This window comes from Octopus bimaculoides, chromosome 15, assembly GCF_001194135.2.
Source record: "Octopus bimaculoides isolate UCB-OBI-ISO-001 chromosome 15, ASM119413v2, whole genome shotgun sequence".
Taxonomy (NCBI): domain Eukaryota; kingdom Metazoa; phylum Mollusca; class Cephalopoda; order Octopoda; family Octopodidae; genus Octopus; species Octopus bimaculoides.
The window spans coordinates 596,659-608,917 of NC_068995.1; the positions used below are offsets into that span (position 1 = coordinate 596,659).

Genomic DNA, 12,259 nt, shown 5'->3' on the forward strand with positions numbered 1-12,259 from the left:
GTAGTCATTAAGCATTTTTAAGGAAGCGGGACAGTCAATCTTCGGGACGCGGTTTCAATTCCTGGCTGGAGTCATTCCTTTTCATGTATATCAGTTATACTCTTGAAAAACATATGAACATCTCCCCGCTTTGCACTTTGTAAATTATTTCATGTGTGATAATGATGACAAATAGAAATATCAACTATTATTTAGATGTCATTATATTTCATGTTCTGGGATAGATTTACCTTTTAAAGTTCACAATTTTATGCTGTCCCTCTTGTATTACTCTCATACTTACCCAGTATGAGGCTAAGTATGTGTTGTGCCTACCGTCTTTAGCAAATCAAGTAACTACCTGAATGCTCGGAAACATGCAGCGTTGTCAATTGAGTAAACTCCATTGTATTACTGGTACGAATTTTACTGACTCTAGATTGAGGAACATCAAAACCAACCCCGACATGATTCGAACTCGCGATGTAGAACTGAAGACTCTAAATCTGCAACTGAATATGATGTTTCCCTTTCACGCTTTAAGTTTATTCACCACCGGTTGTCTCCAAAATATGGTCCCGGTCTCAAACATCAGATGCCACACCCCTTCATGGCCGATCAAGGACATATTCAAATTCAATATTCTTCAAAGCTAGACGGTTTACAAAGCATCAGTCAGACCTCTCTTATCTTTATGATCGAGGGCTGTTTAAAACGTACAGAACTCCTATCTCCCCAATACAAGACCCAAGTACAAAGCATTAAAACGGACCTCAGACTTCACTTCACAGCCATCGACTGCTCGACTGCTCACAGGGAGGTCTTAGTCAATGGAGCTGATGTCACCTTACCCTCTTGTTCTTCACGACTCACCTCTACTCGATGTAGCAAAACTCGATTTTCCTTGAGACTAAGTCCTGTTCTATTTGTCTAAACACACATCACCTCACAAATGAGTTCAGTGAAATACTTCAAAACTGAGCCCTTCCCTAAGTGGCAAGACCTCGGCTCCCTTAGAGCACAGACCTGCCCAAAGTGTCACAACTCAACGTTCTATCTTCACGGTTGAGCCTTGCTCAGGTTGTTAAAACACACGACCTATTCACAGTTGAGTATTGCCTAATATCTTAGAATTTAACACTACTCACTGCCGAGTAGCAATGACTCAGTACTCGGCTCATTGTTGTATCCTCTCCCACCTCTTCTCACAGCTGAACCTTACACAGTGTGTCAAAATTCATCTCACCTTACGTTATACAAACTTGTATCAATCTCGTCTTTGCCTGTGCAAAACAGACGTTCTTTAATTAAGGTTGAACGCGTTGCAAAATAACTGTTTCTAACCTAAACAGACAAGGATTTTACATTATAGAAGATGGTTTACTCTATTAAATGTACCCTCAGTACATGACTGGTATATATATATATATATATATATATATATATATATATAGGTACATGTTAACGACGCCGCAACAATTTAAAAGAAATCAACAATTGGTAGCGGCGTGATTTGAACTCGGAACGTAAAGGAATAAAACTAAACACATGAAGGAAAAGTGTTTTTGGTCCGACACTCTATATTGATCTTGTTAACAGAACCCCCAATACCACAACCACAACAACCAGCATCACCGCTACTATCATCATCACCACCGCCGCCGCCGCTATATGGTAACACACTGCAAGACATCACTAATTGTTCCAACATCTCAACACCGTTGGGATTTCACAAATATTATACTGCTAGAGTAGGCAATGATGATGATGACGATGATGTTAATAGAGGTGGCGATGGAGATGATGGTGGTGGTGGTGGTATTGGTGGTGGTGGTGAAGGCAGTAATGTGAAGCAAGTGAGAACGATGGAGATGAAGAAAGTGATGTAGGTATGTGTAGTGGTATGTGTGTGTCGGTGGTGATAGTGTTGGTGGTGGTGGTGGTGGTGGTGGTGGTGGCAGAGTTTGGCGGTGTATTATGTTGTGGTGTGTTGTGGTGCTAATGGTTGCATACATCAACTAAGAATGCTTCAAAGAAGAAATATATTTTATCTGATAAAGTACACCTGACAAAAAGAAGTCTTCATTCGGAGAGTCCTTCTCCACCCCCCTCTATCCCCCCTCTCTATCCCCCTCTATCCCCCCCTCTCTCTCTCTTTCTCTCTCTCTTCTCTTCTCTTTCTGCAATAAAACCATAATATTCCAGTAATATTTCAAAACCGAAAATAGCAGCACAAAAGACAACACAGACTGACAGAAACATACATAAATTCATAAATACGTACATATACACACAGAAATTTACATGTGTGTATATACATATATATATATAAACGTACATATATACGTATATATATATGTATGTGTGTGTGTATAAACGTATATATATATATATATATATACATGCATATATGTGTGTGTGTATATATATATATATATGCATATACAAAGGTAACCACAAATAAACATGTACGTATTTCTATACGCACATACTTATATATAGTCTGATATAGATACATAAAAGTATGCATTTTAACATGCAGACATAAGCATACCATACATATAGGTGTATATTTATATATATATATAGATATGTATGTATGTATATGCACATCCAGGTCGTCACATATTTTGGTATTTTTATCTTGAGTTTGTACAATAAGCGAAATTGTTCTCTGCTTGCAATTATCTGGCATACAAGAGGGAGAAAGAGAGCACTTGTGTATTGGAATGAAAATATCTGAATGCACCTAGGTAAAGGTAGATGGGGTAGGTGGAGAAATGGGGGTAGAAAGGGAAGGAGAAAGAAATAGAGGAGGTAAGATAATAAGGAAGAAGAAGAAGAAGAAGAAGAATATCAGTAGATGTTAGAGTAAAATGGAAGCGTTAGGATAAAAATATGAAAATAGAAAATGTTAGGTAAAACAGAATAAAACAAAGAATAATAAACACGTGTCAAACAAAAGCCGTGCTTTTCGTGGATGTTAGTAAGCATTTACACTCCTCCATACATACATATATATATATATATATATATATATATGCTGGTATGTATGTGTGTGGTTATGTGAAGAAAGCAGTACAAAATGCTGAAGGAAAATCCCAGTTGTTTTAAGAAAGCTTAAAAGTCAGGAACCAATCTAAACCTGCCGCCGCGCTGAATGAATGAATACGCAAATGGTTGTCTTTTCTTTTTTTTTGCAATGAGCAAATGGCACAGTATTTATACTAAGACGGACAGAAATCACATGGACCGCTTTTTATAGGCGTTACTCTGCTATCCATTTTGGTTGGCTCGTTTCTCTCATTTTTTTATTTATTTATTTAGTTCTATCACTATTCTTACTGTTTGTTTTTTACTTATTATTTTTTCCATCCATTTGTTATTTACACATACACACGTATATACTTTTTTATTCATTCCCCCTATCGGGTTACTGCTATATATGCAGTTGCGGTTTATCGTAAGGAACATATTCTTCCAAACTTCTCCAAACTTTCGACTTCTTTTATAGTAGCATATAAATATATATATACTCACATACAGACATATATATATATATATAAATTATATATTAGCTTTGTTTCCTTTCATCACAAATTCTATCAGACAGTGATACCAACTAACTTGTTCTACACCTAATTCTTCCCAATTAAAGAAAATTTAAACAACAAAAACCACAAACAAAACAAAAAATAACAAAGAGAAAAGTCTCAAGAAATACTAAGCACAATGGCTAAAGTAGTGGTAAGTCTTGCTTAATTATTCTTTAATTCGTGTCACTTTAATCTTAACCCTTAATTTCTAATCTTAAAGCCTATTCCTTAATTTCTTCTTTAAATTTTTCACATTTTCAACATTCGCTTTTTAATTTCGTTTGTTTTTATCAATTTTTGTTGTTCTTTTTTAAAATATTAACAAAGAAGAAAAAACGAAGTTAAATATATTTTTCGATATGATAAATAATATTCGTTCTTTGTAACCAATTATTATTCCATTATAATATTGTGATGTATTTTCTTGTATTGTACGGGATCCCAACATTTTATTGGAAGCTGTGTTCCATAATTTACTCCTTTGCACCCAAGTTCCAGCACCCCTAGAGGTGCTATCACACCTTTTCTCTTTATTTTAACAACAGCACGTGTAACCCTTTATAATCCCAAATGACCTTCTTTGTTAAGCCATTGAACTGTACTTTCACGGTGTTATAACTGATATTTCTAGTAGGAGAAACGACCACCTCACGTAGACAACTTTAGTTCATAGAAGCTCAAAATTGATAAACTATTCAGCATACATCTATGCTCACACATACATACATTTCTTGCACCTGGCAAGCAGAAGAAAAAACAGATTATTTGATTACCTGGGTGGTACAGGTGAAGTAATTAGGGAAAGTACTTTAGGAAAGTATATTATTCTTAATCAATTACTGTTCAGGAATTCCGATATCAACTGTCTGTCTGGCTCTTTCTCTCTCTCACACTTTCTCTTTCTCTCTCTCTCTTTCTCTCTCTCTCTTTCTCTCTCTCTCTCTCTCTCTCTCTCTCTCATATATATATATATATATATATATTATATATATAACTTGTATGATTTTTGTGTTGCTTACCTCCAGAATATGTATAATTATTGCTGTTTGTTTGATTGTTTTTTACCGGTTTTCACCAACTTTTGACCTCTCACCTCTCAGTTGTCCACCAATGCACAATACACATATACACTCACACCACACATCCACACAAATATGTATTACATTTGTGCATAGATTTACCTTACGCGTTATCCGTGGAGGGGAAGATTATTGGTAGATTGGTTGTAAGACTGTTGCTTTAAAGGTCTGGGCAAATATCTTAACTTTAATATTACAACTTCTTTTATTAACCTTAATCCTAACCGGTATTTTTAACTACTGTACTGTCATGTAATAATAATAATAATAATAGTAGTAGTAGTAATTTTGTGCATAAACATAAGGCTTGAAATGTAGGAAATGTAAGACCAATAATAGTGGAAAACGTTAAGAACAGTTTGTGACTGGAAGACGATTTATCAACTTTGAATGGATAAAAGGTTAGGCTGACCTCGAAGCATTTGAAGCCAGAGAAAGAACCCGATCAAATCTTGCAATTCGGTTTTAGTCCGACACTCTCTCTCGATTCTGCCATAAAATAATAATAACAATGAACACGAAATGCAATGCTGCACTTGCCCTGTTAATTCGGACGTGCACCTCGAGCTGCAACAGAATTAATTAAAATTATGGAAGACAAGTAATAATAATAATTAATATTATTATTATTATTATTATGTCAATAAACCTAATAATTATTGCCATGTAATTACCAGTTCAAATATTATTTTGTTGTAATTGGTTTTTATGGTAAGACGGCGAGCTGGCAGGTTTGTTAGAATGGCGGTAAAAAAATATACCTTCTGCTATTCGTTCGGACTTCCTACGTCTTGTGTTCAAATCCCAGCAAACCAATAATATCAAGAACCAGTCAAGTACTGCTTCGATGGCATTGGTCAAACCCTCCCCTGCAAAAATTACGGATCCTTTACCTAAATTAGAAACCATTATTTAGGCTGGTGGATTGACAAAATCGTTAGTGCGTTGTTGGAAAGGCCTTGCTGAAGTTTTTTGGTTCTTTGCGTTCTGAGGTTAAATCTCGCCGAATTCACCGTTCCTTCCCACCCCCAGCTTCCCGGTGTAATCAGCTAGATCTTTCTCCTCTCAAAATTGTTGACCTTGTACCATAAAGCCGAGGTCTGGGTCTTTACATCCTTTTGCTACCAGTCTTCTTGGCCATAAAGTAAAACAGCCGCTTGCCTCCTCCACGTTTTTTTCGTTTTAAGTTGACTTTCAATGAAATCAATGTCATTGCTTTCCTTGTGCAAATGTCAGGTTTTAAAGACATTGCATAAGAGATCTGTCAACTGTCAACTGTTGTCCCACGACTGACAAAAATAACGACAACACCGTCTAAATATATACGTAAATAAATAAATAAATATGTTTGATATGTTTATGCATTCAGTTCTATCCATATATGGAGTTGGGAAAGATGTCGCAGATATTTTTAGGTTGTGAAACAGCATTTGTAAATCTGTTCGTTCTTCCTCCAAGGAATTGTAAGGAACTGAAATATAAATATTAAGGCGGGGGAAGCATATCAAGGTATAGCTGTGTGGTTAGGAAGTTAGATTCGTAACCACGTGGCCTCGGGTTCAATCTCACTACGTGACACTTTGGTCATATATCTGCTACTTTAACTCCACATGCTGACCAATGCCATGTGGGTGGGATTTGAGAGATGGAAACCTCAAAGAAGCTTACTATATATGCTGAGAGACAAGAAGAAAGTGATAGGGATGTGTGTCTCTCTATAGTTACATCAATGTTCAAGTTTACCGGAGTAAACCGATGTTAAGTTGTGTTTCTTTGCATGTCAAAATCATAACTTACAATTTGTCTTGCAACAGCAAATTCTCGGAAAGTCTTCATTGAAAACCTTTCACCAATTCCTTCTCCTGAACTTCAGGATCACCGCCAAAATTAAACGCAACAAGCTATCAAGATAGCTCATTAATCTTACACAACTGCAATACTTCTCAGAGCAACCTATTGTTTTTAAACTGTGGTTCTTTCTCAGATCTTAGTGTAGCTGGGTCATATGTTACAACTAATTGTCTTGGCCACCGTACAGTTAGCTTTCTGTTCTCTCTTTTATCAACTGTAACAAATTATAAACTAGATCACGCATTGCTGTTTTTTTACTAATAAGCTTTCAGCTGAATTAAATTTGTTGATATGCAGGTTCAATTCTAACCGAGATATGTTAGTCAATGTTGAGGATAGTTTTGAGGAGCTGTTGCGGACAATATTTCAATCGATGGCGAAAGACACCCTTCGAAATTATCGATTATTTTTATTATTATTCACGTTTTACTTGATAGATATCTTAAAAGACAAACAGACAAACCGACAGGCAGATAGACAAAGTGGGGCAGAATGAAGTGTCATCTGTCGTTGGAAAAGAAATATCCGAGACTCGCTTTCGTTACAATTTCAGAAAGAATCTGGAGAGGAACCAACAGACATCCATCTCTAAAAAGAGATGGAAACATAAAGCAATCCAAAGACTCAGTTTTCAACAATGAAATTCAAAAGAATTTGTTTATTAATAATTATCAGTAAAGAGGAATTAGTGGTGATCATGTTGTTCTTGTTAGGGTAAGATACTTATGTGAAGGAAATTCCCTGATTAGAGACATGGACACAGATTTATAAAATACCGGGAAGAGATGTTGTGTCGTTCATCCATTTCTTTTACGCCATTAGTCGCTAACAATAAAGGGATATAAAATGGTTTTCTTATAAACCCCCCACCCCCACCAAGTAAAATAAAATACTTTTTAACGGAGGTGTGATTGTGTGATGTTCTTAAAATACTTTTTCAAGGACATTGCCAAAGCATGAGGTGAATCAGATCCGACCTCGATTCGAAACTGAATATGCAGCCTTATCTCGTTAGCTTCCTACACTTTGTTCTATGCTACTTACCACCCGCACAGCTTTTCCGATTATTATTTTTATTGTTTTTTTTTATTTTTAATATTCATTTTTGCTTCTAAATTTTTTGGCATAATTGTCTTCCATTTTTGACAATCAGAAGACGTGACGGCTGTGACCTTCAGTCATTTCTCAAGGTTATCAATGACGTCAGAGAATTGAAACTTGGCGAATGGCGGCAACACAAACCCGAGTCGCTGTTTAGATTCTCTCTTTGCTTATCGTTCTTCTCACCAGTTCGCCGCCATCGCCTACACCCACTTAACTTTTTATTTATTTAGTATCTTTCTTTTAGTTTTTACAACTTTGCTACTTTGCTACAAATACTTTACATCTACCGCATTCCTTTAAGTTTTTTTCGATAACACAGCAGTTTCCTGACCGTTAACAGTCGGTTACTCAACATTTCTGCCAATCTTAATTCTTTTGTTTGTCTTTTTTGTTTTCCTTGGTTTATTTCTCTTGTTTTGCGGATTACCTATAATCTCTGATTTAGGAACAACACGAGAGCTCTGTCCTTGACTGGTACTTTATTTTATTGATCCTGCAGAGATAAAAAGCAAAATTGACCTCGGTGAAATTTGAACCTGGAACGTACAAAGCCGGAAGAAATACCGTAAAGCATTTCTTCCGGCTGTCTAACGATTATGCTGAAGATCAATATTATGGAATTATAAAAAAATAAAAAATTATCCGTCTTCTATCCTAAAACATAAACGTAAATTTGGACGCAACATAGCCGAATGGTTAAGGAGATGGCTTCCTAGCCATAAGGTCACAAGGTTCGATTCTGCTATATGACATCTTCGGCAAGTGTGCTTTACCATAGCAATGAGCTAACTCGAGCTTTTGAATAATGGATTGCACATGTACTTCAAATGTCAGTTTGTCCTCACACACCGGGTCACGCTGATTTGGGCCAGAAATTACGTTATGGGTACACGTATCTGTGGAGTACTCGGCCACTTAACGCTAGTAAAATAAAGTTCAGTTCATCAAACTACTGAATACTAGTCATCGAAACAGACGAAGATGCACACACACAAACACACGTATATACATACATATATATATATTTATATATATATATATATATATATATATGGTGCAAAAATTATAAATAACACGAAGATGACACACACATACGCACACACCTTTTTTTTATGGGGAGAGAATTTCGTAGAAGTGACCTTCGCCATTTTCTCAAGGTTGTTTCATGAATATAGCAAAAATGAAATTATAAAAACTGAAATGAAAGCTGAGAGACAATTCGCTGGAAGCTCATCTCTTGTTCAACGAGTCTCATGACTTTTGCAAGAAATATCTATCGCCTCTTCTTACTACTGACAGAAAAATTCTTTGAGGAAGAAAAGAGAGGAAGAGAGGCGACGGTTGGTGCTTAGAATATGTGCTAAGATTACTTACGCCTCAAATGACAAAACGAAATGTTATAAAAGCCAAAGCAGCAAGAAGAAGAAGAAGAGGAAGAATGGTGTCTGATTCAAGTAGAAGGCCAGCAATTCTGAAGAGATGGAGGGTAGTCGATATTATCGACTCTAGTACTTGGCTGGTACTTTGTTTTATCAACCCCCGAAAGAATGACAGGCAAAGTTGACCTCAGCGTTATAAAGAGCTGGAAGAAACGCCAGGTGAACGAGTGGTTACATTTGACTAAGCAGAAACAGCAGTTAGATCTCCGCGTCATAATATGTTATCTATGCCTCGAAACAAATTGCCTTGACGAACCAATAAGTAGGCTTCTACCGAGTCCCTCAATTACTAGATATAGCAACCAAATATTATTCATATCATATTCTATCAGCTTAATAAAAATGAAGTTTAAAAATACTTGAGATGGTCATGTCACGGGTGGAAGTGCTTTGACTATAAGTCTACTTCTTGAGAGTTTACCTGACACAACCAAGAAAACAAAACAAAAAAAAGGAACGAAGGTCCTTCTCGAGCCATAGCATATAAATACACCTCACCTCCTGGATGGGACGCCAGCTCCTCGCAGGATTACTCACTTTGGACTGAAACAGCGTGAAATGAAGTGTTTTGCACAATCAGGAATCGAAACCAAAACATACGATCATGAGTGCAACACTGTAACCACTGAGCTACGCGCCTCCACCCATGAAAAAGAAAGCCCCAGCAATAACATACAAGGTTAACATTTCCCAAGTTAAATGGTTGATGCAATATTTGCAAAAATGGACGACAGCTCGCTAATATCTTCCTCCATCCTTGAATGTGGCTGAGGGAAAAGTGACGAAGGGAAATGTTCTGCACATTAAAAGAAGTGGTGGTGGCCCTCATGTATGTAATGCACTGAGTTGAAATTCTTCAAGGAAACTGAAGTAATCCATGCAATTACTTGACAAAACCTCCCTCTAAGAGTGTTTAAAAATCTAAACACAACACAGGGTAATAACTTTACTAAGCAAGATTTTCGGAATTAAAGACACGTTTGTTACCTGTGTGCCTATTTTTTCGTGTATCTGTGTGTGTGTATGTAGAAGCATGTTTGTGGAGAGTGTATATTTGTGTATATACATATACGTGTATTTGTGGTGAATGCATATGTGGGGGGGGGGGATGTTGAAGCTGACCTTGTCTGTATTCTTCTCATTTCCCTCCACGATGAAAGGAAAAGAATTAACCTGACACAATGTAACCAAGGTGAAGTAATGTCCAGGACGGCTTCATTAAACTACTTCTCCGCTTAATTAGTCTTCACGTTGACTCGCTATTTTCTTTGAATAACTATCAGACTATTTATCTATCGTTCTCCGTTTCTACTGGTTTTCTCTTTCTGTCTCTCTCTTTCTCTCTCTCTCTCTCTCTCTCTTTCTCTCTCTCTCTCTCTCTCTCTCTCTCTCTCTCTCTCTCTCTCTCTCTCTCTCTCTCTCTCTCTCTCTCTCTCTCTCTCTCTCTCTTATTCTCTCCATCCCCCTCTCTCTCTTATTCTCTCCATCCCCCTCTCTCTCTCTCTTTCTCTCTCTGTCTCTGCAATGAATTACTCGAAGCTAACATTCTTCCTACATCTCGATCCATGGATCTTATATATATATATATATATATATATATATATATACCCACTCACGTACACATGCATTGTGTAAGTGTATGTATGTGCATATATAACATTTTTGGGGAAGGGGCTAGTCGATTACATCGGCCCCAATGCGTAACTGGTACTTATTTCATCGACCCCGAAAGGCTGAAAGGCAAAGTCGACCTCGACAGAATTTGAACTCTGAACGTAGCGACGGGTGAAATACCGCTAAGCATTTCGTCCGGCGTTCTAATGATTCTACCAGAATAATAATAATGAAAAAATAATAATAATAGTAATGATAATAATAATGGCGCTTAAATGCAAAAAGAACGAAAAGAAATGGAGCAACGATATGCAAACAGTGTCAAACCTACAACATAAGTTAGAACAGCAGCAGCAGCCACACAAGCAACAACGAGCAAATGCCAAAGTGAAACTTTCTGCTTGTTTCTGTTGTAATGGAAGCCAATTTGAAATGGCGTCGAGTTTAGTTTTCCTTTCCCTCTCTTGTGTAAACCAATCGAGTCTCTGTTAAAGGTTAATGCAGCTCATAATATTATGACATACACTTACATATATACACACACATACATATACTTGTAGACATATACATGCTTCTGTGAGTGCATACGTATGTTAATATTATGCATGCTTGAGTATTTGTATACAGACACACCCACATATAAACATGCAATATATATATGGGCTTGCATATATGTGTGTGTCTATGTTCTTATGTATGTATGTATCACGTGATGAGATTATGAACACGGAATGCAAATTGTGATCAGTGTAGACGAGAGGCAAGAGACGAGAAGTTTCTTTGACGTTTCGAATTTCTGTTCTTTTTTCAGAAAGAAGATAGATAGATAGATAGATAAATAGATATCCAGACAAACAGATATAGAGATTAAATATGTGCATGTATCATTGTTTGTGATTCTCTTCTACCAATGCATGACAATTAGTGTTGGTTTGTTTACGTTCCCATATATTAGCTGTACGGCAAAAGAACACTAATTGTAGTATAAGTAGCAGACCTGGGGCGGATTTGTTTGGCGAAATTTTTCAAGGCAGTGCCCAGCCTGGCCGAAGTTCGATGAAGGAAACACCTAAATAATAACATATACACGCAAAAGACGTATATATTATGAATAAACCGGCACAAGCATCTCCTTTTTGATCTTCAACTTGGAATGCTTCCATTGGCGTCTAAGAGATAAACTTTAGATGTCTGTAGCTATGATATTAAAGCTTTCTATCGAAGAATTCTGATGGATCGATGGAATACCCGACCACCAGATTCCACTCACAAGACTTCAATTCTTTTCTACTCTAGGCACGAGGCCCGAAATTTTGGGGGAGGGGGCCAGTCGATTAGATCGACCCCAGTACGCAACTGGTACTTAATTTATCGACCCCGAAAGGGCGAAAGGCAAAGTCGATCTCGGCGGAACTTGAACTCAGGACGTAACGACCGACGAAATACTCACAAGACATGAATTGACACCCGGTTGTGGTTGAAGAGATTTTTCCAATTTGCCATGCAATAAGGTCGAAGACGCTACCTCAACAATTGACGATCAAATACATTAGTAACTCCTCCACGCCTTCGTCCAATTAGCTTTTCTTTCTTTTTC

General features: G+C 37.0%; 1 protein-coding gene across 2 annotated transcripts in view; it reads left to right on the forward strand.

Moving 5' to 3' along the window:
* Window positions 1-3,435: 3,435 nt before the first annotated feature.
* The window catches only part of LOC106882456 (filamin-A), a 124,117-nt gene continuing 115,293 nt past the window's right edge, over window positions 3,436-12,259 (forward strand). The window contains exon 1 of one of the 2 annotated variants that reach the window (XM_052973140.1): window positions 3,436-3,726. In XM_052973140.1, the coding sequence (XP_052829100.1) occupies window positions 3,712-3,726 (15 nt within the window). In that variant the 5' untranslated portion in view covers window positions 3,436-3,711. The remainder of the gene's footprint in view (window positions 3,727-12,259) is intronic. The other variant, XM_052973142.1, reaches the window with a different exon arrangement.